The sequence below is a fragment of the Marmota monax genome, unplaced genomic scaffold (genome assembly GCF_021218885.2).
Source record: "Marmota monax isolate L192 unplaced genomic scaffold, Marmota_monax_Labrador192_F-V1.1 WCK01_AAM20220418_F8-fsc00001, whole genome shotgun sequence".
Taxonomy (NCBI): Eukaryota; Metazoa; Chordata; class Mammalia; order Rodentia; family Sciuridae; genus Marmota; species Marmota monax.
The window spans coordinates 50,565,087-50,588,145 of NW_026693777.1; the positions used below are offsets into that span (position 1 = coordinate 50,565,087).

The 23,059-nt window shown below is 35.8% G+C and overlaps 1 protein-coding gene and 1 pseudogene across 4 annotated transcripts in view; both read left to right on the forward strand.

Annotated features, from left to right (window-relative positions):
* The window catches only part of Galk2 (galactokinase 2), a 147,713-nt gene that overhangs the window by 17,103 nt on the left and 107,551 nt on the right, over window positions 1-23,059 (forward strand). For 3 of the 4 annotated variants that reach the window (XM_046461197.1, XM_046461198.2, XM_046461196.1), the window contains exon 3: window positions 8,839-8,962. In XM_046461197.1, coding sequence (XP_046317153.1) covers window positions 8,839-8,962 — 124 coding nt within the window. Of the gene's footprint in view, window positions 1-8,838; window positions 8,963-23,059 lie in introns of those variants that run through there. The other variant, XM_046461199.2, reaches the window with a different exon arrangement.
* On the forward strand, window positions 1,729-8,808 carry LOC124104431 (putative monooxygenase p33MONOX; annotated as a pseudogene).

The window sequence follows — 23,059 nt, forward strand, 5'->3', positions numbered from 1 at the left end:
AGCCTTTTAACAATTTTATTAACTGTTTTTCTGTTCACCTCTATGTATATTTATAATAATAGATACGGTTTTAATTATATTGCATACAATTTTTATTCTTTTTATCATTTAATCCATCATAAATATTTTCCTCTTTCTGTAGAGGTCATAATTATTTTAATGACTTCCTAATAGCTTACTAAGTTGATATTTTATACTTTTATTAACAATTTTCTTCCGTTGTACATAAATTTATTTCTAGTTTTCAGTATTATAGTCATTGGATAGAAAAGAAACAGATGAGAATGGCATTATTCATTTTTTCTTTTTTATTTCTGGTGAGATTTTTCAGGTGGAAAGGAGTACGTAGAAGAGAGGATGTACCCTCTTTCATGGAACTTAAGTTGTTCATTTCCACAAAAGGATTTGTTTTTATTCTGGTCAACAAAATTGTTATCACTTGAGTTTTTATCATAAGCCTTGTTGAGATGGATATTATTTATGGAACATTATTTTGAGAACATGTAGAACCTATTTTGCTGGTTCCTAAATTTATTCAAGATCAAGGTAGATTTCAGAAATATATATTGCTTACATATAGAGTTGTTTTCAACAGGTTTTACTTTATTATTTATCTATAATTTTATGAGATTCATTGTCAGGGTTATTGTAGAGATATTATGTAGGATATTTGTTGTGATTTCACTATCCTTTCTTTGAAGATACAAAGGAGAAATTTTGCATTGCTAAAGGTATGAATCATATATATCTGTACTATATGTTAAGTTTCCACTAGCCACATTTGACTGTTTAAATTTAAATTAATTAAAGTAGTTAATTAGTAATTAAAGTAATTAAGTAGTCACCTTTCAATGCTCAGTAGCCACATGTGGCTAGTGGTTTCTATATCAGATAGCATAGACATAGAACATTTTCATATTCATAAACATTCTATAAGACTATACTGGCATCCTAAAAGTTTGTTTTGACTGCCAGAAAGGTCAGGAAGAAAAGCTGCCTCTAGTCAATCTTGAGTTTGTCTCACTTATGTTGTCCTTGAGAGTGACCTGGGTGGCTAGTTCCTCTCTAGGTCTAGAGCATAAGGAACAGTGGCTGCCAGATAACTTTTAAAACTTTGAAGACTATCTCATTTATATTTTTACTTATTAGGACATAATTAATGTTCGAGGGGTTGAGTTGAATCTCTGTGTTTTGTCAATCCATCTTTGATTTTCCCATTTTCCTTTTCTCTCTCTGGAATATCTTTATCCCATATCCAGGCTATGCCTAATTTTTGCCCCTTCTTTAAGATTCTGTTCAAATAACCCTGCCATAAAAGATGTCCTGAAAGTTATGCTGTCCACTCATTCTCATACATGGTATACCATAGTATTCATTGTTGTAGTAAGCCAGACCATTAGAGAGTTTCATATAATAAATGAACCTATAGTAGAATTTCTTTATTAAGCTGTATAATTTGGTTTTATGACCCATTTGAAGGATGTTAAAGGAAATTAGCCATATGGGAAATAACCTTGTGTGAGTTTTTTTTTTCTTTGACCCCCCAAAAAAACAAAAGAATTCATTTGGTCAGTTCAAGTTTTTTTATAAGTAAAAAGGAAGAGAAAAGGTCTTACAAGAACAGGAACCAGGATCTGGGTATGTGGTTCAGTGGTAGAGCACTTACTTAATATACCGAGGCCCGATTTCAGTCCCTGGTACCACAATCAATATTATCATCATCATAAAATGAGAGCAGATGTAAGGGATAGTGCTCCCTGGTAGGTGGTGGAAACCTTTGTTGTTGTTGCTCTCCATATGGCTGGACTGTGCCATAACCCCTTGGGAGACGTATGTCCTCTGAGTTTATTTATTGCTGTAGTTCAGGCCACAGGTCCTTTGCCACAGTGGGAGAATAGAACCTCTGGAATGGGTTTTTCTTGAGAAGTTTGCTAATTTGTAGCAGTTGGTCAGTGATTTCTTATTAAGTCTGTCTGTCACCACCATGTGGTGGCTGGAACTCAGCTTGGAATTCTATGGAAAAAAAGCAAAAGGAACCCAGTCTTTTGGTGGCTTTAAGATAATCATAAATGCCTGTTCTCGAGTCTAGTGGGCTTTTAGATAAGATGTCCTGCCCACTGGGGTGTATTGCTGAGCATTCAGCTTTGATAATGTTCTCAAAAATCTTGTACTCATGATTCCTTCTCTATTGGTCATGGAAAGCATTCCTTAGAAGCCAGTGGTTCCAGAGCTCAATTATCAATAGAGAGGTCAGTGTATCCTCCTCTTCCATGACCCTGTTATCAGCCATTGACAGTATAGACAAGTCCATTAAAACATTCAGCATTTTGTGTATCAAGTACATTGACAGATGCTGGCTACACACCCGACAAGGGCCTTATCACTGAGAGACCACGTACCTTTGAGTGGTAGTAGCACTCCACAAACTAAAGCTGCAGAGTGAAAAGGAAACAAAAGGAGAGAAGCAGCCTGTTATCAGCTCAGTCCATCTCAAACATCACCCTTCTTTTGTTTTTTTTTGCCCTAAGGAAAAGCCCAGAGGTTGGCTCATTTCTGGTTCCTTTACAGCCTTCCCTGGCCCAATTCCTAGCACCGTGTATTCTGTAAGGAGGGATAAGAAAAGAAACCCATCAGATAGATGGAGCCTCTTTGAATTGATATCCCTTCAAAAGTTTTGAAAACCTCTCCTGGAGGTTTTATCATCTAGCCCTACAGAGGAGCCCAGAAGCCTTCTCCGAAACTGATCTGTGTCCAATCTATCTGAGTGGCTATAAATCCAGCAACCTTAGAATGGCCTAAGGTGGATATTCCAGTGATAAAAGTAAGAAGCAACTGCCATGGACCCATAATCTCAAACCTGTAATTGAAATGTGCTCATGCCCACTGGCTTTTAGGGCTCTTTCTATTCCAGGGACTGTATAGAGTTTCTTGCACCTTACTTGCTTTACCATGGCTCTGATGTAGGATAGATAATATCTTTTATTGAAATATTTATTAAATAAATTTTGAGTAAAAAGCTTTTGAGTAAGAATTTACAAATAGAATATTTTATTTTCATAAAAACCTGAAGAAATAGATACTATGTCTATGCAAATTTTACAGAAAGTATCCAAATTGAAAACATCTTAAATTTAGCTAGAGATGAAAACATGATTGGTTTCTCAAAGCTTCAGTACAAAGCTTATACTTACTTATTGTGTGGAAGAAAACATTTTATACTGCTTTAAAGTCAGACTAAATAATCTCAGCAGTGATGTGGTTGACTTCATTACCTATTTTCATATTATTTACACTAGAGAAGAACTTCAATAATTTCTTACTAGTTAAAGAAAGTTTGTGCGATTCTGAAACCTAGGCTTCTTGATTCTTTTACCACCATCAACATGAGCATTGGCCCATCATAGTATAGAGGTGCCTGCTGATGAGTTTGACTCTGCTGTGCTCCTGCCTTTTCAGATAGGTCTGGGTATAACTAAAAGTCAGACTTGGCAGGGGACTCTCTTTTAAGCTGAAACTTGAGTTTCCTTGCTTCCTGGTAGACATAATGTATCCCTTTATCCTGCAGCCAGTTCTTCAGGCCTTGTTTTGTAGGGCAGGTGGAAGCATACAAATTTTTTCTATACAAAAAAAGCATTTTCCACAAAAACAAGGCTTATACCTTTATTCAACACATACCTTGCTGAGAAAAGGAAATAGAGAAAGTAACTTTCTGTTTGCCTTATTGTATTCATGTTCAGTTATTGTTTTGACCACTGTCTTGAATATCTCCTATTTTTTTATAGTACTTTGTCTACATTAGGAGCTGACATTTCCATAGAGACTTGAGAGTCTAAAATTATCAAGAACCATTAATATATTTGTGTCTTCATTTATGACCTATTTTATTGACAATAAAAACCCTACTACTTTCTTAAGGAAAAAAAAAAAAAAACCAACAGAAACCAAAGACAACTAAGCCTCATAACTTGAACTAGATCAGAGGCAGTGCTAAAGAAGAAAGCAGGAAATTTTTGTTTTTTTAAATTTTACTATAGTCTTCTGTTATAAGGTGGTTAATTTCAAGGACTAATGTCACATTCCTCATGACAAAAACACTCAGGGCCACTCCAGGTGAACTGGACTGCACAAAATAACCACTCAAGAGACAAAGATACCTTTTTCTTTGGAGTCCTGTGATGGCTCCTCTGACCTTAAGGGTCCACAGAAAGAGAGCGAGCAAGAGTGTGCTGAACCCTTTTATTGAGGAGAAGCCATTCAAATGAGGCAAGGGGACAGGTTTCAGAGGGTTGAGTCTAGCTTGTGATGTCTGCTGTCAGCAAGTCGACTGACATCTAGGAAGGCCACACCCAAAGGCAGAGCAAAAGAAGGGGACATACAAAGTGTTTCTATGGAACATTCAATCCCAAACAGGACAAACGGGTAATATCACAAAGGAACAGGTGAGCGTAGCTCAATCCATGGGACTACATGCCTACATCTGAAGATGCGTCCTCAAACTTCTGGGACCATGACGAGATGTAGTGATGGTCAAAGCCTCTCCATTCTGGGATGGAGAATGCAAATCATTCAGAGTGGCCTCCCACAGACTAAGTGATGAACGCCATGTTTGGACAACTGGGTGGACAACTGTGTTCTAAGTGAGGGAAGAGGAGAATGTTAAGAACTTATTTTCAGCTTGAAATGCTTTTGGATAGCCAAGAAAGGCACTAGGATGTGAGCTTCTGAAGCTCATTGAGAAAATGAGTGGTTGAAGCTAGAGATTTGTTATGTGTCCTCTATGTGGCAGGCATAAGGATAGCCTTGGTGAGAATAAAAAGGCATAGTTCCTACCCTCATTGAACAGTCCAATGGCAATTATGATGGAGTTCTTAAGCACTTTGATAGCACTGCCTTCAGACTGTGTGCAGCACAGCCCTAGGAATTCACTGGGGTTTGCTCGGGGGCTACTGTTGAGCAGGGATGCCAGCCATGCAAACAGCTCAACAAGAGGAGCCTCTTTTTCACATCCATGTAAAATTCCATTTGAACAAAAATATCTACGGCTAAACTACTTCTTAAAAAAATTTGACTGGGAAGCACAGGGTACAATAGAAGTTCATAGGTCACCCAATTCAGATTTGAAGGGGCTAGAGAAGTCTCTTGGAGGAAGTTATAAGTGGTGACTCTAGGATGAATAAGTTTTATCATGAGAAAATGGAATTGGGAGCTGAGAAAAATCCAGGGGTCAGGGGATGACTAAAAGTAAAACCTTTTTATAATGAAAAATATAAATATATAAAAATTGCAATAGTATAGTAAAATCCCATGTACTTATCACCTAGCTTCAGTTATTATCAATTCAGGCAATCTTATTTTATTTTGAAGATAGTTATTAAGGACATAAAAATATAGGATATGTAGGTATAGTTATTGGGGAAAAGGTCACAAGGGAGTACTGTCAAGGCAGAGGGTGAAGATAACTGAGGAACTGGTAGAACAGAATGCCCCTGAAGGCAAGAAGGACTGGTGTCTAGGCGTTGGAGGATGTCCACTTTGACACTTAACAGGAAATAAGGAAGTGAAGTATGTCTGTTGATGTGGGTGAATGAATAATTATAGTATAGATGATTGAGGGAGTTTATGTGAAGTGTAGTAGAGAGAAGGAGCAGGAAATTGTAAATAGTTCTTGGATGAGAAAAAGAAATAATGGACAAATGAAAGGTTTGCTGGATAGGACCAAGATCTAGTTAAGAACTGGAGAATTATCAGTGGTGCAGTCCACAAAGTTGTGCATTTTCCTTCTGCTTTAGCTCGTCTAAGCTGCCTGTGTTTTTGATGTAGGTTTGAGGTTTTGTTTTGGATAAAGATTACAAGAGAATGACAGTAGACTGAAGAAGTTAATAATATTAGTAGGAGAGCAAGTGAAGTAATACACCTTGGAATCTATGCTGATTAGAAAAAGAAAGAAAGGTAGGAATTTATAAAGTAGAGAAGGCAAAGAAATGAGTGTGAAAGGCAGGTGAGTGGGAGAAACTGAGTGAGAAATGGTAGGATGGAAAGTTTTAGTAAAAAGTATGAGATTTGAAACAATTTTCATAGGTAGACAATTCTAGGTGATAAGAAAGTCTACAGTCATTATTGGATTTGTCAAGGCCATGGAAGTATATGGCTGAAGCAGAAAGAGGAATCGACTCAGGCTTTCTGGAGGCCAAGGAATTGAGAAGCTGGGGTCTTAGACTAAGTGGTTTGTCTGGATATTATCCAGTTAGTTGCAGAATGGGGAAGGAGAGGGAAATGAAACCACAGGCTGAGGTCTTCAGTGAGGAGTAGAGTCACCAAGGAGTCATAGATGAAAGTGGTGAGGAGAGGAGAATGTGGCATAAGCCTCAGAAGAAATACAGGAAAAGGGCTTGGAAATCAGAACAGGAGGAGGACATCAACTTCTTTCAATTGCCTGGGATTGCAAAGAAGCATTATCCTTAGAGATATTGTTTTAGGGGTAGGATTTTCCTGATAAATAATTCCTATTCTAGTAAATTCGTTGATTGTTTTCTAATTTAGAAAGGTGTAGGCGGTTTGTAAATGATTCTAACATAACTAGTTAGTACACAGAATAAAGTGAAGTTCAGTCTTTCTTAAAAACTATTATAATTTCCATCAAAATATTGAGGATGTAATATTTTGTTACACTTTCTTCCCAGCAGGTCCTGCTCCTCCCCCACTGTTTCATCTGGGGTGATTTTTTTTCTTTTCTTTTTTTTTTAATTGGTTTTGACAAATGGAGAAATTGTTGATTTTCAGAAGGCTGCCATTCATGTTGCCACCTTCCCAACAGAATGAATGCCTCCTTAGAGTTCTTTTTATTTGAATATGTGTTTTCTACTTATTTTATATTGTTGTCCTTTTGAAGGTAGTTAGAGAAAGATAACTTTGAAAGCCAGCTTTTCATTTGTCATTATTAATCCCCCACAAATTATTTTTAATGTCATTTTAAAGAGCACATCAATGTGGAAAGAAAATACTTATGCCCTGTATGTAGAATAACAATATAATTATGCAATTGAATTGTCTTCTATTAAATTTTTGTTTCCTAGTTGATTATTATCTGCTATAGGAACAATCAGATATAAAAAATATGTACCAGGGAAATAAATGAGCTTGCTCATCTTATTTCATTTAGCGTAATAGTCTCTAGTTCTTTCCATTTTCCTGCAAATGACATAGTATAATTTTTATTTATGGCTGAGTAAGCTCATCTTTCTTAAATTTGTTATTTTGTGTTTTAAGTCTCATGACTAGTGACCTTGAGTTTAAATGGTGACTTGGGTAAACTGTTTTGGTATAATGGGGAAAAAAATTTCTGCTGGTGATTCATAGAAGAATTAGAATGAAAAGAATAGTTTATTACCTATATGTGCTTATATGTTGAAAGTGCAGCTTAAATATTTTTTTCCTAACCTCGTCTAGGACATTAAACACAACTTACCAGTGCTGATCAAATTGCTAGACATTTGGTTATGCCACAATAATAACCAAAATCTTTATTTAGAGAGCCATTGGCTGGTAAGGAAGAGGGTGGAACCCAAATAATGTTAATATAAGGGAGAATGTACTTAAGTCTTCATTGTTTATATTTTAAATGTTAATACAAAAGAGCAACAGAGAAAGAATATATTACTTTTTTTGTTTTATTCTTTTTTTCTCCCTTTTTTGTGCATTATAGTTGTACAAAATGATGGAATTTGGTGTTACATATTTGTACATGCACACAATATAACAATAAAATTTGGCCAATAAATCTCCCCAACACTTCTCCTCTCCCTCCCCATCTCCTGCATGTTGGTCCCTTTCCTCTAATGATATTACTTTGATTTTCATGAGATTTGCCTTCACCTCTCTTTTCCTTTTTTCTTCTATCTTCCACATAAGGGAGATGACTTACGACCCTTGACCTTATGAGTTAGACTTATTTCACTTAGCATAATAGTCTCTAGTTCTCTCCATTTTTCTGCAAATGACATAATTTCATTATTCTTTATGGCTGAGTAAAACTTCATTGTGTGTATATACCACATTTTCTTTATCATTCATCAGTTGATGGACATCTAGGCTGGTTCCACAGTTTGGCTGCTGTGAATTGTGCTGCTATAAACAGAAGTATGCATGTACATGAGTGTAATTCTTAAGGATAAATACTGAGGAGTGTGTATAGCTGGGTCATATGGTGGTTCCATGCCTAGTCTTTTAAGGAACTTTCATACTGATTTCCTTAGTGGTTATGCTAATTGACAGTCTCACCAACAATGTAAAAATTAGTTCCTTTTTCTCTACATTCTCTCTAGCATTTATCATTATTTGTATTCTTGATGACTTCCATTCTGATTGGTATGAAATGAAATCTCAGGGTAGTTTTGATTTGCATTTCTCTGATTGCTAATGATATTGAACATTTTTTCATATATTTGTTGGCCATTTGTATTTCTTCTTTTGAGAAATATCTGTTTAATTCATTTGCCCATATATTACTTGGGTTACTTGATTTTTTTGGTGGAGATTTACTTTTCTTGATGCTCATATAGCTAGTTACATAACATAAATTTTGAAAATGGTCCTTATGAATTAGGAATTGGAGCAAAGCTTAAGATTAAAAATATTCAAAATATTAACAGAAACCAACTAGTAGAAGTTTCTGACTCAGATGTATGGGGTAAAAGGAAAGCTGAATAACTTTTTTCCTATAGTATGTTTATTTTCTATTAAAACATGGCTCATGGTCAAGTTTTTCTTGTGTGTCAACTTACTTGAGCTTCTTTTGTTTCATATGGTAGCAGTGATTAAAAAAAATGTTGTCTTTTCTAGGAGAGCACATAGATTACTGTGGATATTCTGTTCTTCCTATGGCTGTAGAACAAGATATGTTAATAGCTGTGGAACCTGTGAAAACACACACTCTTCAGCTGGCCAACACAAATCCCTTGTATCCGTGAGTATTTAGGATTGCCAATGTGTGTGTAATCTGTGTATGTGAAGTATGGTGGTGTTTTTTGTACCCAAGTGGACTCTTTAGAAGATATCAAATTTAGAGTAAGTTATGTAATTTATTGATATTTCATACTTGATATTTGAAACTATCTAAGGCCACTATTTAATGTTTGTTCATTTTGTTCATTCATTTAAGAAACATTTATTGAAGACTTAACCATGTACTACACATTGTCTTAGATACTGAGCAATCTGTTCTTGCCCAGAAGGTATTTATCATCTACTCAAGTAACAGTCTCCAGAAAAGGCAGTTGTGTTGCCTTTCCTTTGTTACTATGGCATCCTTTAATTCTCTTGTCAGAACATCTTACTAGAAGGTATTACCATTATTTGTATCTCTCAGTATAGTGTAAGCTTTGTGATTTTAGATATTGTTGTCACTCTTCTTTCATGTTCTAGCCTCAGTATAAGACAATTTGATGCTTAATAGGGGTTTCTAGTATGTATACTTTATTAAGATGAATAAGTAGTTTTTTTTTAAAAAAATTTCTAGTTTACTAATATTAAAAAAATTCAGCAATGGGTACTGAATTTTATTAAATGTCTCTTTAGTCTTGAAGATCAGTTTTTCTAATGTGGTGAATTACTTCAATAGATTTTCTAATGTTGAGCCATCTTTGCATTCTTGTGATAAGCCTTACTTGTATAATCATGAGCCACATAATGATGTTTTCGTTAATGATGGATCACCTATAGGATAGAGATCCCATGAGGTTATAATAAAAATTGAGAATTCCTATTGCCTATGTGTTTTAAGTCCAGTGTTATTACAAAAGAGTCAGAAAGGTTTTAAAAAGTTTATAAGTAAAAAAGTTATAGTAAGCTAAGGAAATAAATTGAAAAATAATTTAGTAAGTTTAGTGTAGCCTAAGTGTAGAGCGTTTATGAAGTTTTGTCATGTATAGAAATGTCATAGTCCTTCATATTTATTCACCATTCACTCACTCAAAGCAATTTCATCTTGCAAGCTCCGCTCATGGTAAGAGCCCTTTACAAGTGTACCATTTTAAATCTTTCATACATGCAATATTTTTATAGTATCTTTTCTTTTTTGAATATGTTTAGATACACAAATACTTAATATTTTGTGTTATAATTGTCTATAGTACAGGTTTGTGGCATGGGAGCAATATGACTTAGGTGTATATAGGCTGTACCATTTAGGTTTATGTAAGTACTTTATATTTGTTGTTTGCACAGTGAAAACAATTGCCTAATGATGAATTTCTCTGAATAAATTATTCTATCACTAAGTGATGCATCACTGTATCATTATAGATTTGATTATAAAAGAACATATAGTTGGCACATTTTATTTTTGGCTTTTTGTTCATCAGTCAGTTTGCTACAATGACATTCATTAGTTCAGCAAGTATTTTTGATAAGGCACTATATTAGGTTGTAGACATAGAGATTTCTTACTTTATATGAAGCTTACTGCATAGAATTTTTTTTCCTACTAATTTTGTATGGTTTCTAACATAGCTTATCTACATTTTGGATCCTTTAAAGAAAAATTTATATTATCTCAAACATTTAAAAAAATATATATTTATTTGTAGTTGGATCCAATACCTTTATTTTATTTATTTATTTTTATGTGGTGCTGAGGATTGAACCCAGTGTCCCGCATGTGCTAGGTGAGCACTCTATTGCTGAACCACAACCCCAGCCCCTCAAACGTATTCTGTGCCATTGTTTATGAATATTTATGGCTGTAAAAAGTTTTGTCATATCAATTTACTAAAATTAACTATTTCCACATTGGTGAATATATGGTTTTGGTTTTATTTTTCACAAAAGCAGATCCAGAGATAGACTTGGAAAAAAAGAAGAATATTTGGCAAATGATCCCAGGAGCAGTAGTGAAGGATCATGAAAATTGAATTAGGGAAGTAGAGGTGAATTATCAAGGTAGATAGCTCCTATTTTTCTTGGTGAATAGTAGTGGAGTGTTTGGCTTACCAAAATTAAGAAATTTTCTGTTTTCCAAAGTGGTTGTACTATTTTATGTCCTTACCAGTGGTGTATGAGAGTTAAAGTAGTTCTACATCCCTGTTAGCATGTGTTGAAGTTTTTTTTTGCAAATACTCAAAATAATTTTATTTGTTTTTTACTTCACTATTATTTTTCTTAAAATCTTTATTCATTTATCTTTTTATTTTTAAAAATATTTTTTTTAAAAGAGAGAGAGAAGAAAGAGAGAGAATTTTTTAATATTTATTTTTCAGTTTTTGGTGGACACAACATCTTTATTTTATTTTTATGTGGTGCTGAGGATCGAACCCAGTGCCCTGCGCATTCCAGGCGAGCGCATTACCGCTTGAGCCACATCCCCAGCCCTTAAATATCATTTTTATTTATTCTAATTTGTTGTACATGATGGCAGAATGCTATTTATTTCATATTACACATATAGAACACAATTTTTCAAGTCACTGGGTTGTACACAAAGTATTTTCACACCATTCGTGTCTTCATACATGTACTTAAGGTACTGATGTCTAATTCATTCCACCATCATTCCTACTCCCTTGCCCCCTCCCTTCCCCTCCCTCCCCTTTACCCTATCTAAAGTTCCTCCATTCTTCCCATGCTCCCCACTCATCCGCATTATGAGTCAGCATCCTCATATCAAAGAAAACATTTGGCGTTTGTTTTTTTGGGATTGGTTTGCTTCACTTAGCATTATATTCTCCAACTCCATCCATTTACCTGCAAATGCCATGATTTTATTCTCTTTAATGCGGAAGTAATATTTCATTGTGTATATATTCCATAGTCTCCCTATCCGTTCATCTACTGAAAGACATCTAGTTTGGTTCTACAATTTAGCTATTGTGAATTGTGCTGTTATAAATATGTATGTGGCTGTATCCCTGTAGTATGCTGTTTTTAAGTCCTTTGGGTATAAACCGAGGAGTGGGATAGCTGGGTCAAATGGTGGTTCCATTCCAAGTTTTCCAAGGAATCTCTATGCTGCTTTCCAGATTGGCTGCACCAATTTGCAGCCTTACCAGCAATGTATGAGTAGGACTTTCCCCCCACATCCTTACTAATACTAATTGTTGTGTTCTTTTTTTTTTTTTTCAGTTAATAGTATTAAACATTTTATTTATTTATTTATTTTTTTAAATTTTTATTGTTGGTTGTTCAAAACATTACATAGTTCTTGATATATCATATTTCACACTTTGATTCAAGTGGGTTATGAACTCCCATATTTACCCCGTATACAGATTGCAGAATCACATCGGTTATACATGCACTGATTTACATATTGCCATACTAGTGTGTGTTGTACTCTGCTGCCTTTCCTATCCTCTGCTATCCCCCCTCGCCTCCCCTCCCCTCTTCTCTCTCTATCCCATCTAATGTAATTCATTTCTCCTCCCCCTTTTTTTCCCTTACCCCTCACTTCCTCTTGTATGTAATTTTGTATAACCCTGAGGGTCTCCTTCCATTTCCATGCAATTTCCCATCTCTCTCCCTTTTCCTCCCACCTCTCATCTCTGTTTAATGTTAATCTTCTTCTCATGCTCTTCCTCTCTACTCTGTTCTTAGTTACTCTCCTTATATCAAAGAAGACATTTGGCATTTGTTTTTTAGGGATTGGCTAGCTTCACTTAGCATAATCTGCTCTAATGCCATCCATTTCCCTGCAAATTCTATGATTTTGTCATTTTTTAATGCAGAGTAATACACCATTGTGTATAAATGCCATATTTTTTTTATCCATTCGTCTATTGAAGGGCATCTAGGTTGGTTCCACAGTCTTGCTATTGTGAATTGTGCTGCTATGAACATCGATGTAGCAGTGTCCCTGTAGTATGCTCTTTTTAGGTCTTTAGGGAATAGACCGAGAAGGGGAATAGCTGGGTCAAATGGTGGTTCCATTCCCAGCTTTCCAAGAAATCTCCATACTGCTTTCCAAATTGGCTGCACCAATTTGCAGTCCCACCAGCAATGTACATGTGTACCCTTTTCCCCACATCCTCGCCAACACTTATTGTTGTTTGACTTCATAATGGCTGCCAATCTAACTGGAGTGAGATGGTATCTTAGGGTGGTTTTGATTTGCATTTCTCTGACTGCTAGAGATGGTGAGCATTTTTTTATGTACTTGTTGACTGATTGTATGTCCTCCTCTGAGAAGTGTCTGTTCAGTTCCTTGGCCCATTTGTTGATTGGGTTATTTGTTATCTTATTGTTTAATTTTTTGAGTTCTTTGTATACTCTGGATATTAGGGCTCTCTCTGAAGTGTGAGGAGTAAAGATTTGTTCCCAGGATATAGGCTCCCTATTTACCTCTCTTATTGTTTCTTTTGCTGAGAAAAAAACTTATTAGTTTGAGTAAGTCCCATTTGTTGATTCTAGTTATTAACTCTTGTGCTATGGGTGTCCTATTGAGGAATTTGGAGCCCGACCCCACAGTATGTAGATCGTAGCCAACTTTTTCTTCTATCAGATGCCGTGTCTCTGATTTGATATCAAGCTTCTTGATCCATTTTGAGTTAACTTTTGTGCATGGCGAGAGAAAGGGATTCAGTTTCATTTTGTTGCATATGGATTTCCAGTTTTCCCAGCACCATTTGTTGAAGATGCTATCCTTCCTCCATTGCATGCTTTTAGCCCCTTTATCAAATATAAGATAGTTGTAATTTTGTGGATTGGTTTCTGTGTCCTCTATTCTGTACCATTGGTCCACCCGCCTGTTTTGGTACCAGTACCATGCTGTTTTTGTTACTATTGCTCTGTAGTATAGTTTGAAATCTGATATTGCTATACCGCCTGATTCACACTTCCTGCTTAGAGTTGTTTTTGCTATTCTGGGTCTTTTATTTTTCCATATGAATTTCATGATTGCTTTATCTATTTCTACAAGAAATGCCGTTGGGATTTTGATTGGCATTGCATTAAACCTATAGAGAACTTTTGGTAAAATCGCCGTTTTGATGATGTTAGTTGTGCCTATCCATGAACAGGGTATATTTTTCCATCTTCTAAGATCTTCTTCTATTTCTCTCTTTATGGTTCTGTAGTTTTCATTGTATAAATCTTTCACCTCATTTGTTAGGATGATTCCCAAGTATTTTTTTTTTTTTTTGAAGATATTGTGAATGGAGTGGTTGTCCTCATTTCCACTTCAGAGGATTTGTCGCTGATATACAGGAATGCCTTTGATTTATGCGTGTTGATTTTATATCCTGCCACTTTGCTGAATTCATTTATTAGCTCTAATAGTTTCTTTGTAGACCCTTTTGGGTCTGCTAGGTATAGAGTCATGTCATCTGCAAATAGTGATAATTTAAGTTCTTCTTTTCCTATTTTTATGCCTTTAATTTCTTTCGTCTAATTGCTCTGGTCAGTGTTTCAAGAACTATGTTGAACAGAAGTGGTGAGAGAGGGCATCCCTGTCTTGTTCCAGATTTTAGAGGGAATGCCTTCAATTTTTCTCCGTTCAGAATGATGCTAGCCTGAGGCTTAGCATAGATAGCTTTTACAATATTGAGGTATGTTCCTGTTATCCCTAGTTTTTCTAGAGTTTTGAACATAAAGGGATGCTGTTCTTTGTCTAATGCTTTTTCTGCATCTATCAAGATGATCATATGGTTCTTATCTTTAAGTCTATTGATGTGGTGAATAACATTTATTGATTTCCGTATATTGAACCAGCCTTGCATCCCAGGGATGAATCCTACTTGATCATGGTGCACAATTTTTTTGATATGTTTTTGTATCCGATTTGCCAGAATTTTATTGAGGATTTTTGCATCTAGGTTCGTTAGAGATATTGGTCTGTAGTTTTTCTTTCTTTGAATTGTCTTTGTCTGGTTTAGGAATCAGGGTGATGTTGGCCTCGTAGAATGAATTTGGAAGTTCTCCCTCTTTTTCTATTTCCTGGAATAGCTTGAAAAGTATTGGTATTAGTTCTTCTTTAAAGGTTTTGTAAAACTCTGCTGTATACCCATCCGGTCCTGGGCTTTTCTTAGTTGGTAGTCTTTTGATGGCTTCTTCTATTTCCTCAATTTATATTGGTCTGTTTAGGTTGTCTATATCCTCCTGACTCAATCAGGGTAGATCATATGACATAAGAAATTTATCGATGCCTTCACTATCTTCTATTTTATTGGAGTTTAAGGATTCAAAATAATTTCTAATTATCTTCTGTATTTCTGAAGTGTCTGTTGTGATATTGCCTTTTTCATCCCGTATGCTAGTAATTTGAGTTCTCTCTCTTCTTCTCTTCGCTAGCATGGCTAAGGGTCTGTCGATCTTATTTATTTTTTCAAAGAACCAACTTTTAGTTTTGTCAATTTTTTCAATTGTTTCTTTTGTTTCGATTTCATTAATTTCAGCTCTGATTTTAATTATTTTTTGCCTTCTACTTCTTTTGCTGTTGTTTTGCTCTTCTTTTTCTAGGATTTTGAGATGAAGTGTGAGATCATTTATTTGTTGGTTTTTCCTTTTTTTAAGGAATGAACTCCAGGCAATGAATTTTCCTCTTAGAACTGCTTTCATTGTGTCCCATAGATTCCAATATGTTGTGTCTGTGTTTTCATTTATCTCTAAGAATTTTTTAATTTCCTCCTTGATGTCTTCTATAACCCATTGATCATTCAGTAACCTATTGTTCATTCTCCAAGTGATGCATGATTTTTCCTTCCTTCTCTTATCATTGATTTCCAGTTTCATTCCATTATCATCAGATAAGATGCATGGTATTATCTCTACTCCTTTATAATGTGTAAGAGTTTCCCTGTGACATAATATATGATCTATTTTTGAGAAGGATCCATGTGCTACTGAGAAAAAAGTGTAACTGCTTGATGTTGCATGGTATATTCTATATATGTCAATTAAGTCTAGGTTATTAATTGTATTATTGAGTTCTATAGTTTCTTTATTCAACTTTTGTTTGGAAGATCTGTCCAGTGGTGAGAGAGTTGTGTTGAAGTCTCCCATGATTGTTGTATGGTGGTCTATTAGACTCTTGAACTTGAGAAGAGTTTGTTTGATGAACATAGCTGCACCATTGTTTGGGGCATATATATTTACGATTGTTATGTCTTGATGGTGTATGGTTCCCTTGAGCAGTATGTAGTGTCCCTCTTTATCCCTTTTGATTAACTTTGGCTTGAAATCTATTTTATTTCATATGAGTGTGGACACTCCTGCTTGTTTCTGAAGTCAATATGAGTGATATGATTTTTCCCAACCTTTTACCTTCAGTCTATGTATGTCTTTTCCTATCAAATGCGTCTCCTGTAGGCAGCATATTGTTGGGTCTAGTTTTGTGATCCATTCTACTAGCCTGTGTCTCTTAATTGGTGAGTTTAAGCCATTAACATTTAGGGTTATTATTGAGATATGGGTTGTTCTTCCAGCCATATTTGTTTATTTCTGTTACTAAACATGGTTTGTTTTCCTCTTTGATTATTCCCCCCCCATTTACTGTCCTACCTCCCACTGTTGGTTTTCATTGTTATTTTCAATTTCCTCTTCCTGTAATGTTTTGCCGAAGATGTTTTGAAGAGATGGTTTTCTAGCTGCAAATTCTTTAAACTTTTGTTTATCGTGGAAGGTTTTAATTTCATCTTCCATCCTGAAGCTTAATTTCGCTGGATACACAATTCTTGGTTGGAACCCATTTTCTTTCAGTGTTTGAAATATGTTATTCCAGGATCTTCTAGCTTTCAGAGTCTGTGTTGAAAGATCAGCTGTTATCCTGATTGGCTTACCCCTAAATGTAATCTGCTTCCTTTCTCTTGTAGCTTTTAAAATTCTCTCCTTATTCTGTATGTTGGGCATCTTTATTATAATGTGTCTAGGTGTGGATCTCTTATGATTTTGCACATTCGGCATCCTGTAGGCTTCTAGGATTTGGGATTCTGTCTCATTCTTCAAGTCTGGGAAGTTTTCTCGTATTATTTCATTGAATAGATTGCTCATTCCTTTGGTTTGGAGTTCTGTACCTTCCTGTATCCCAATGACTCTTAAGTTTGGTCTCTTTATGTTATCCCGTATTTCTTGGATGTTCTGCTCATGGTTTCTTAACAGTCTTGCTGAGCTGTCTATGTTCTTTTCAAGTTGAAATACTTTGTCTTCATTGTCTGATGTTCTATCTTCTAAGTGTTCTACTCTGCTGGTAGTATTCTCCATTGAGTTTTTAAGTTGGTTTATTGCTTCCTGCATTTCTAGGATTTCTGTTTGTTTGTTTTTTATAACCTCTATCTCCCTGTATAGTTGATCTTTTGCTTCTTGGATTTGTTTATGTAATTCATTGTCAAAGTGATCTTTCATTGTCTGATTTTGCTGTCTAATGTCTTCCTTGAGACTCCAGATCATCTGAAGCATGTAAATCCTGAATTCTTTATCTGACATTCCTTCTGCTGCAGCTATTACCTCTTCTAAAGTTGAGTTGACCTGCATTGCTTGTGGTCCTTTCTTTCTTTGTCTTTTCATACTGCTCGCGTTTCTTTCTGCTTGATGAAACTGTTGTGTTATTGAATTTTCCCCCTATATATTTATATTGCTCTTGTATAGTTGCAATGTCTCCCTTGCAGGAGCGGGCGGCGGCTGTGCTCCTCCTCCAATTGGGGTGATCTGTCTATCCCGCCGGTGGGCCGCTGGGCCCCTTCTCCAGGTCACGTGGTCTGCCTACCTTGCGGGCAACGGCTGGGCCCCTCCTCCAATAGGGGTGATCTGTCTACCACGCTGGCGGGCTGCTGGGCCTGTTCTCCAGGTTGCAGGTTTGCCTACCTTGCAGGCGCGGGCAGCGGCTCTGCCCCTCCTCCAATTGGGGTGATCTTTCAACTAGGCCGGCTGGCCGCTGGGCCCCTTCTCCGGGATGTGCGTTCTGCCTACCTTGCGGGCGGCAGCTTGGCCCTTCCTCCAATTGGGGTGATGTGTCTACCATGCTGGTGGGCCGCTGGTCCTGTTCTGCCAGTCGATCCCAGGTCTGCCTACCTTGCACGCGCAGGCAGCGGCTCTGCTCTGCCCCTCCTTCAATTGGGGTGACATGTCTACCATGCCGGCGGGCCCTTGGGCCTGTTCTGCCGGTCGGTCGCAGGCCTGCCTACCTTGCAGGCACGGGCGGCGGCTCTTCTCTGCCCCTCCTCCAATTGGGGTGACGTGTCTACCATGCCGGCGGGCCGCTGGGCCTACTCTGCCCTTGTTGTGTTCTTAATAGTTGCCATTTTTACTGGAGTGAGATGAAATCTTATATTAGTTTTGATTTGCATTTCTCTAATTGCTAGAGATGTTGAACATTTTTTCATATGTTGATTGATTGGGTTATTTGGTTTTATGGTGTTAAGATTTTTGAGTGCTTAATATATCCTACAGATTAGTACTCTATCTGATGTGCAAGTGGTAAAGATTTGCTCACATTCTGTAGGCTCTCTCTTCACCTCACTGATTGTTTCTTTTTCTGAGAAGAAGCTTTTTAGTTTGAATCCATCCCATTTATTGATCTTGGTTTTAATTCTTAAGTTATAAGAGCCTTATTAAGAAAGTTGGGACCTAATCTGACTTGATAGAGATTTGGGCCTACTTTTTCTTCCATTAGGCGCAAAGTCTCTGGTTTAATTCCTAGGTCCTTGATCCACTTTGAGTTGAGTTTTGTGCATGGTGAGTGATAGAGGTTTAATTTCATTCTGTCACATGTGGATTTCCAGTTTCCCAGCATTTGTTGAAGAGGCTATTTTTTTCTCCAATGTACGTTTTTGGCACCTTTGTCTAATATAAGATAACTGCAGTTATGTGGGTTAGACTCTGTGTTCTCTATTCTGTGCCATTGGTCTAAAAGTCTATTTTGGTGCCAATACCATGCTATTTTTGTTTCTGTTACTCTGTAGTATAGTTTAACGCCTGGTATAGTAATGCCACCAGCTTCATTCTTCTTGCTAAGGATTGCTTTGACTATTTTGGGTCTTTTATTTTTTTCCAGATGAATTTTATGACTGCTTTTTCTATTTCTATAAGGAATATAATTGGGATTTTGACTGGGATTTCATTGAATCTGTATAGTGGTTTTGTTAGTATGGTCATTTTGACAATATTAATTCTGCCTATTCAAGAACAAGGGAGATCGTTCCATCTTCTAAGGTCTTCTTTAATTTCTTTCTTCAGCATGTTGTAGTTTGCATTGTAGAGGTCTTTCACCTCTTTTGTTAAAATTTATTCCATAATATTCCTAATATTGTAAATGGTGTAGTTTTTTTTTTAGTTTCTTTTTTAGTGGATTTATCACTGATATACAGAAATGCCTTTGATTTATGGGTGTTGATTTTATATCCAGCTACTTTGCTGAATTCGTTTATTAGTTCTAGGAGATTTCTGGTGGGATGTTTTGGATCTTCTAGGTATAGAATCATATAGTTGGCAAATAGTGATAATTTGAGTTCTTCTTTTCCTATCCATATCCCTTTAATTTCTTTCATCCGTCTGATTGCTCTGACTAGAGTTTTAAGAACTATGTTGAATAGAAGTGGTGAAAGATGGCATCCCTGTCTTGTTCCAGTTTTTCGAGGGAATGCTTTCAATTTTTCTCCATTTAGAATGATGGTGGCCTGGGGCTTAGCATAGATAGACTTTACAATGTTGAGGTATGTTCCTGTTATCCCTAGTTTTTCTAGCATTTTGAACATGAAGGGATGCTGTATTTTATCAAATGCTTTCTCAGCATCTATTGAGATGATCATATGATTTTTATCTTTGAGTCTATTGGTGTGATGAATTACATTTATTGATTTCTGTATGATGAACCAACGTTGCATCCCTGGGATGAACCCTACTTGATCATGGTGCACTATCTTTTTGATATGTTTTTATATTTGATTTGCCAGAATTTTATTGAGAATTTTTGCATCTATTTTCATTGGAGATGTTGGTCTGAAGTTTTCTTTCTTTGATATGTCTTTGTTTGATTTTGGACTCAGGGTGATATTGGTCTCATAGAATGTGTTTGGAAGTGTTCCTTATTTCTCTATTTCATGAAATAGTTTGAGAAGTATTGGTGTTAGTTCTTCTTTAAAGATCTTATAGAACTCAGTTGTATATCCATCCAGTCCTAGACTTTTCTTAGTTGATAGGCTTCTGATGGCATCTTCTATTTCCTTGCTTGAAATTGATCTGCTTAAATTGTGTGTATCATCCTGATTTAGATTGGGCATATCATATGCCTATAGAAATTTATTGATGCCTTCGATATTTTCTATTTTATTTTAGTACAATTTTTCAAAACAATTTCTAATTATCTTCTCTATTTCTGTAGTGTCCATCGTAATATTTCCTTTTTTATCATGGATGTTAGTAATTTGAGTTTTCTCTCTTCTTCTCTTCATTAGCATGGCTAATGGTTTATCAATTTTATTTATTTTTTTCAAAGAACTAACTTTTTGTTTGGTCAATTTTATGAATTGTTTCTTTTGTTTCAATTTCATTGACTTCCGCTCTGATTTTAAGTATTTCCTGTCTCTTACTGCTTTTGGGATTGATTTGTTCTTTTTTTCCTAGGGCTTTAAAATGTAATGTTAGGTCATTTATTTGTTGACTTTTTCTTCTTTAAAGGAATGAACTCCATGCGATGAACTTACGTCTTAGAACTACCTTTGTAGTGTCCTAGAGATTTTAATATGTTGTATCAGTGTTCTCATTTACCTCTAAGAAGTTTTTAATCTGTTTTTTAGGTCTTTTGCAATCTATTGTTCATTTAATATTATATTATTTAGTTTCCAGATGTTGGAGTAGTTTTATTTTTTATTTTATCATTGATTTCAAATTTTATTCCATTATGGTCTGAAAGAATGCAGGGTAGTATCTCTACTTTTTTGTATTTACTGAGATTTGCTTAGTTTCTTTGTTTAGCTTTTGTTTGGATGATCTATCCAGTGGTGAAAGAGGTGTGTTGAAGTCACCCAGAATTATTGTGTTGTGGTCTGTTTGACTCTTGAACTTGAGAAAAGTTTGATTGATGAACGTAAATGCTCCATTGTTTGGGGCATTTATATTTATAACTGTTACGTCTTATTAACGTATGGTTCCCTTAAGCAGTATGAAATGTCCATCTTTATCCCTTTTGATTAACTTTGGCTTGAAGTCTACTTTATTTGGTATGAGGATGGAAACCTCTGCTTGCTTGCGTAGACCATGTGAATGGTATATTTTATCCCAACCTTTCACCTTTTGTCTGTGGAGGTCTTTTCCTATGAGATTAGTCTCTTGAAGGCAGCATATTGTTGGGTCTTTTTTTTTTTTTTTTTTTAAATCCAATATACCAGCCTATGTCTTTTGATTGGTGAGTTTAGGCCATTAACATTTAGGGTTATTATTGAGACATGATTTGTATTACCAGTCATTTTTGTTTAATTTTGGTATTTAGCTTTACTTGGTTTCTCCTTTGGGTGGCTTTTCCTTTATTGTTGTTCTTCCCTTGGCAGATTTTCATTGTTGTTTTTCATTTCCTCCTTGTGGAATATTTTGTCAAGAATGTTTTGTAGTGCAGGCTTTCTTGCTATAAATTCTTTTAGCTTTTGTTTATCATGGAATGTTTTTATTTCATCATCAAATTTGAAGCTTAAGTTTGCTGGATATAAGATTCTCGGTGGGCATCCGTAAATTTTTAGAGCTTTGTATATCTTGTTCCAGGGTCTTCTGGCTTTGAGAGTCGGAGTTGAAAAATCTGCTGAGATCCAAATTGGTCTTTCCTTATAGGTAATCTGGTTTTTCTCTCTTGTGGCCTTTAAAATTCTATCCTTATTCTGTAAGCTAGGCGTTTTCATTATAATGTGTCTTGGTGTAGATCTGTTGTAATTTTGTACATTCAATATTCTTTAGGCCTCTTGTATTTGATTTTCCAATTTATTCTTCATGCTTGGGAAATTTTCTGATATTATCTCATCGAAGAGATTGTGCATTTCTTTGATTTGAATCTTTGAAATTTCCTCTATCCCAATAAATCTTAAATCTGGTCTTTTGATGGTATTCCATAATTCTTAGATGTTCTGTTCATGGTTTCTTACCATCTTCACTGTGAGGTCAACTTTATTTTCAAGATTGTATATTTTGTCTTTATTGTCTGTGGTCCTGTCTTCTAAGTGATCTAGTCTGTTGGTGATACTAGCTATTGAGTTCTTTTATTGTTTCTATCATTTCCAGGATTTCTCTCTCTCTCTCTCTCTCTCTCTCTCTCTCTTTAAATATCTCTATCTCTTTCTTGAAGTAATCTCTTGCAACCTGTATTTGCTCTCTTATCTCTTTGTTGGTGTGATCAATGGTTGCCTGAATTTGTTCTCTTATCTCTTTGTTGGAGTGATCAATTTTTGCCTGTATCTGCTCAGTTCTTTAATTTAAAGTTCATTCTTTAATTCCCAAATCATTTTAGTTATGTATATTTTGAATTCCTTCTCTGACATTTTACCTATTGCACTATCTATGGATTCTATTATTGTAGTATCTTGGTTTGTTTGGGGCACTTTCCTCCCTTGTTTTTTCATGATGTCTATGTGTTTTCCTCTCTTGCAATGTAGATCTGCAGTATTACAGCTTCTGCCTTATTATAGTATCCCTACAGTTTACCAATACCTTGCTTTTAAGGGAGAGAACAATATTACAGCACTCAATGTACCAAAAGCGCAGTCATATATCAGTTAGCTTCTATTTTTACATTAATAGTTTTGTCACTATAATCAGAAATGATGAGTTTGGTTATCTTCTACCATATAGTCAATAGGTTTGCATAATGGTTTACAGTTTCTGATGGTGAAAGTGGGGATTGGGGGGTTGGCTGAGATGTTTATGAGGTAGGATGTGAGAATATTATGGAGGTATTAGATTATATGACTAGTGAGAGGGTAATCATAAGAAGTGGGGCAACAAGAGATAGGCAACACCTTGCAAGACTCCTTGTTATCTCAGCAACAGGATAACTATTAGCACCCCTGGTAGACAAAGCTCTGGTGCAGCCAGGCCCATAGGGACTTTGGTGACGTCTTACCAGGTCCTTATTGTTGTCCCTTGATAGAAGCAGTGCTAT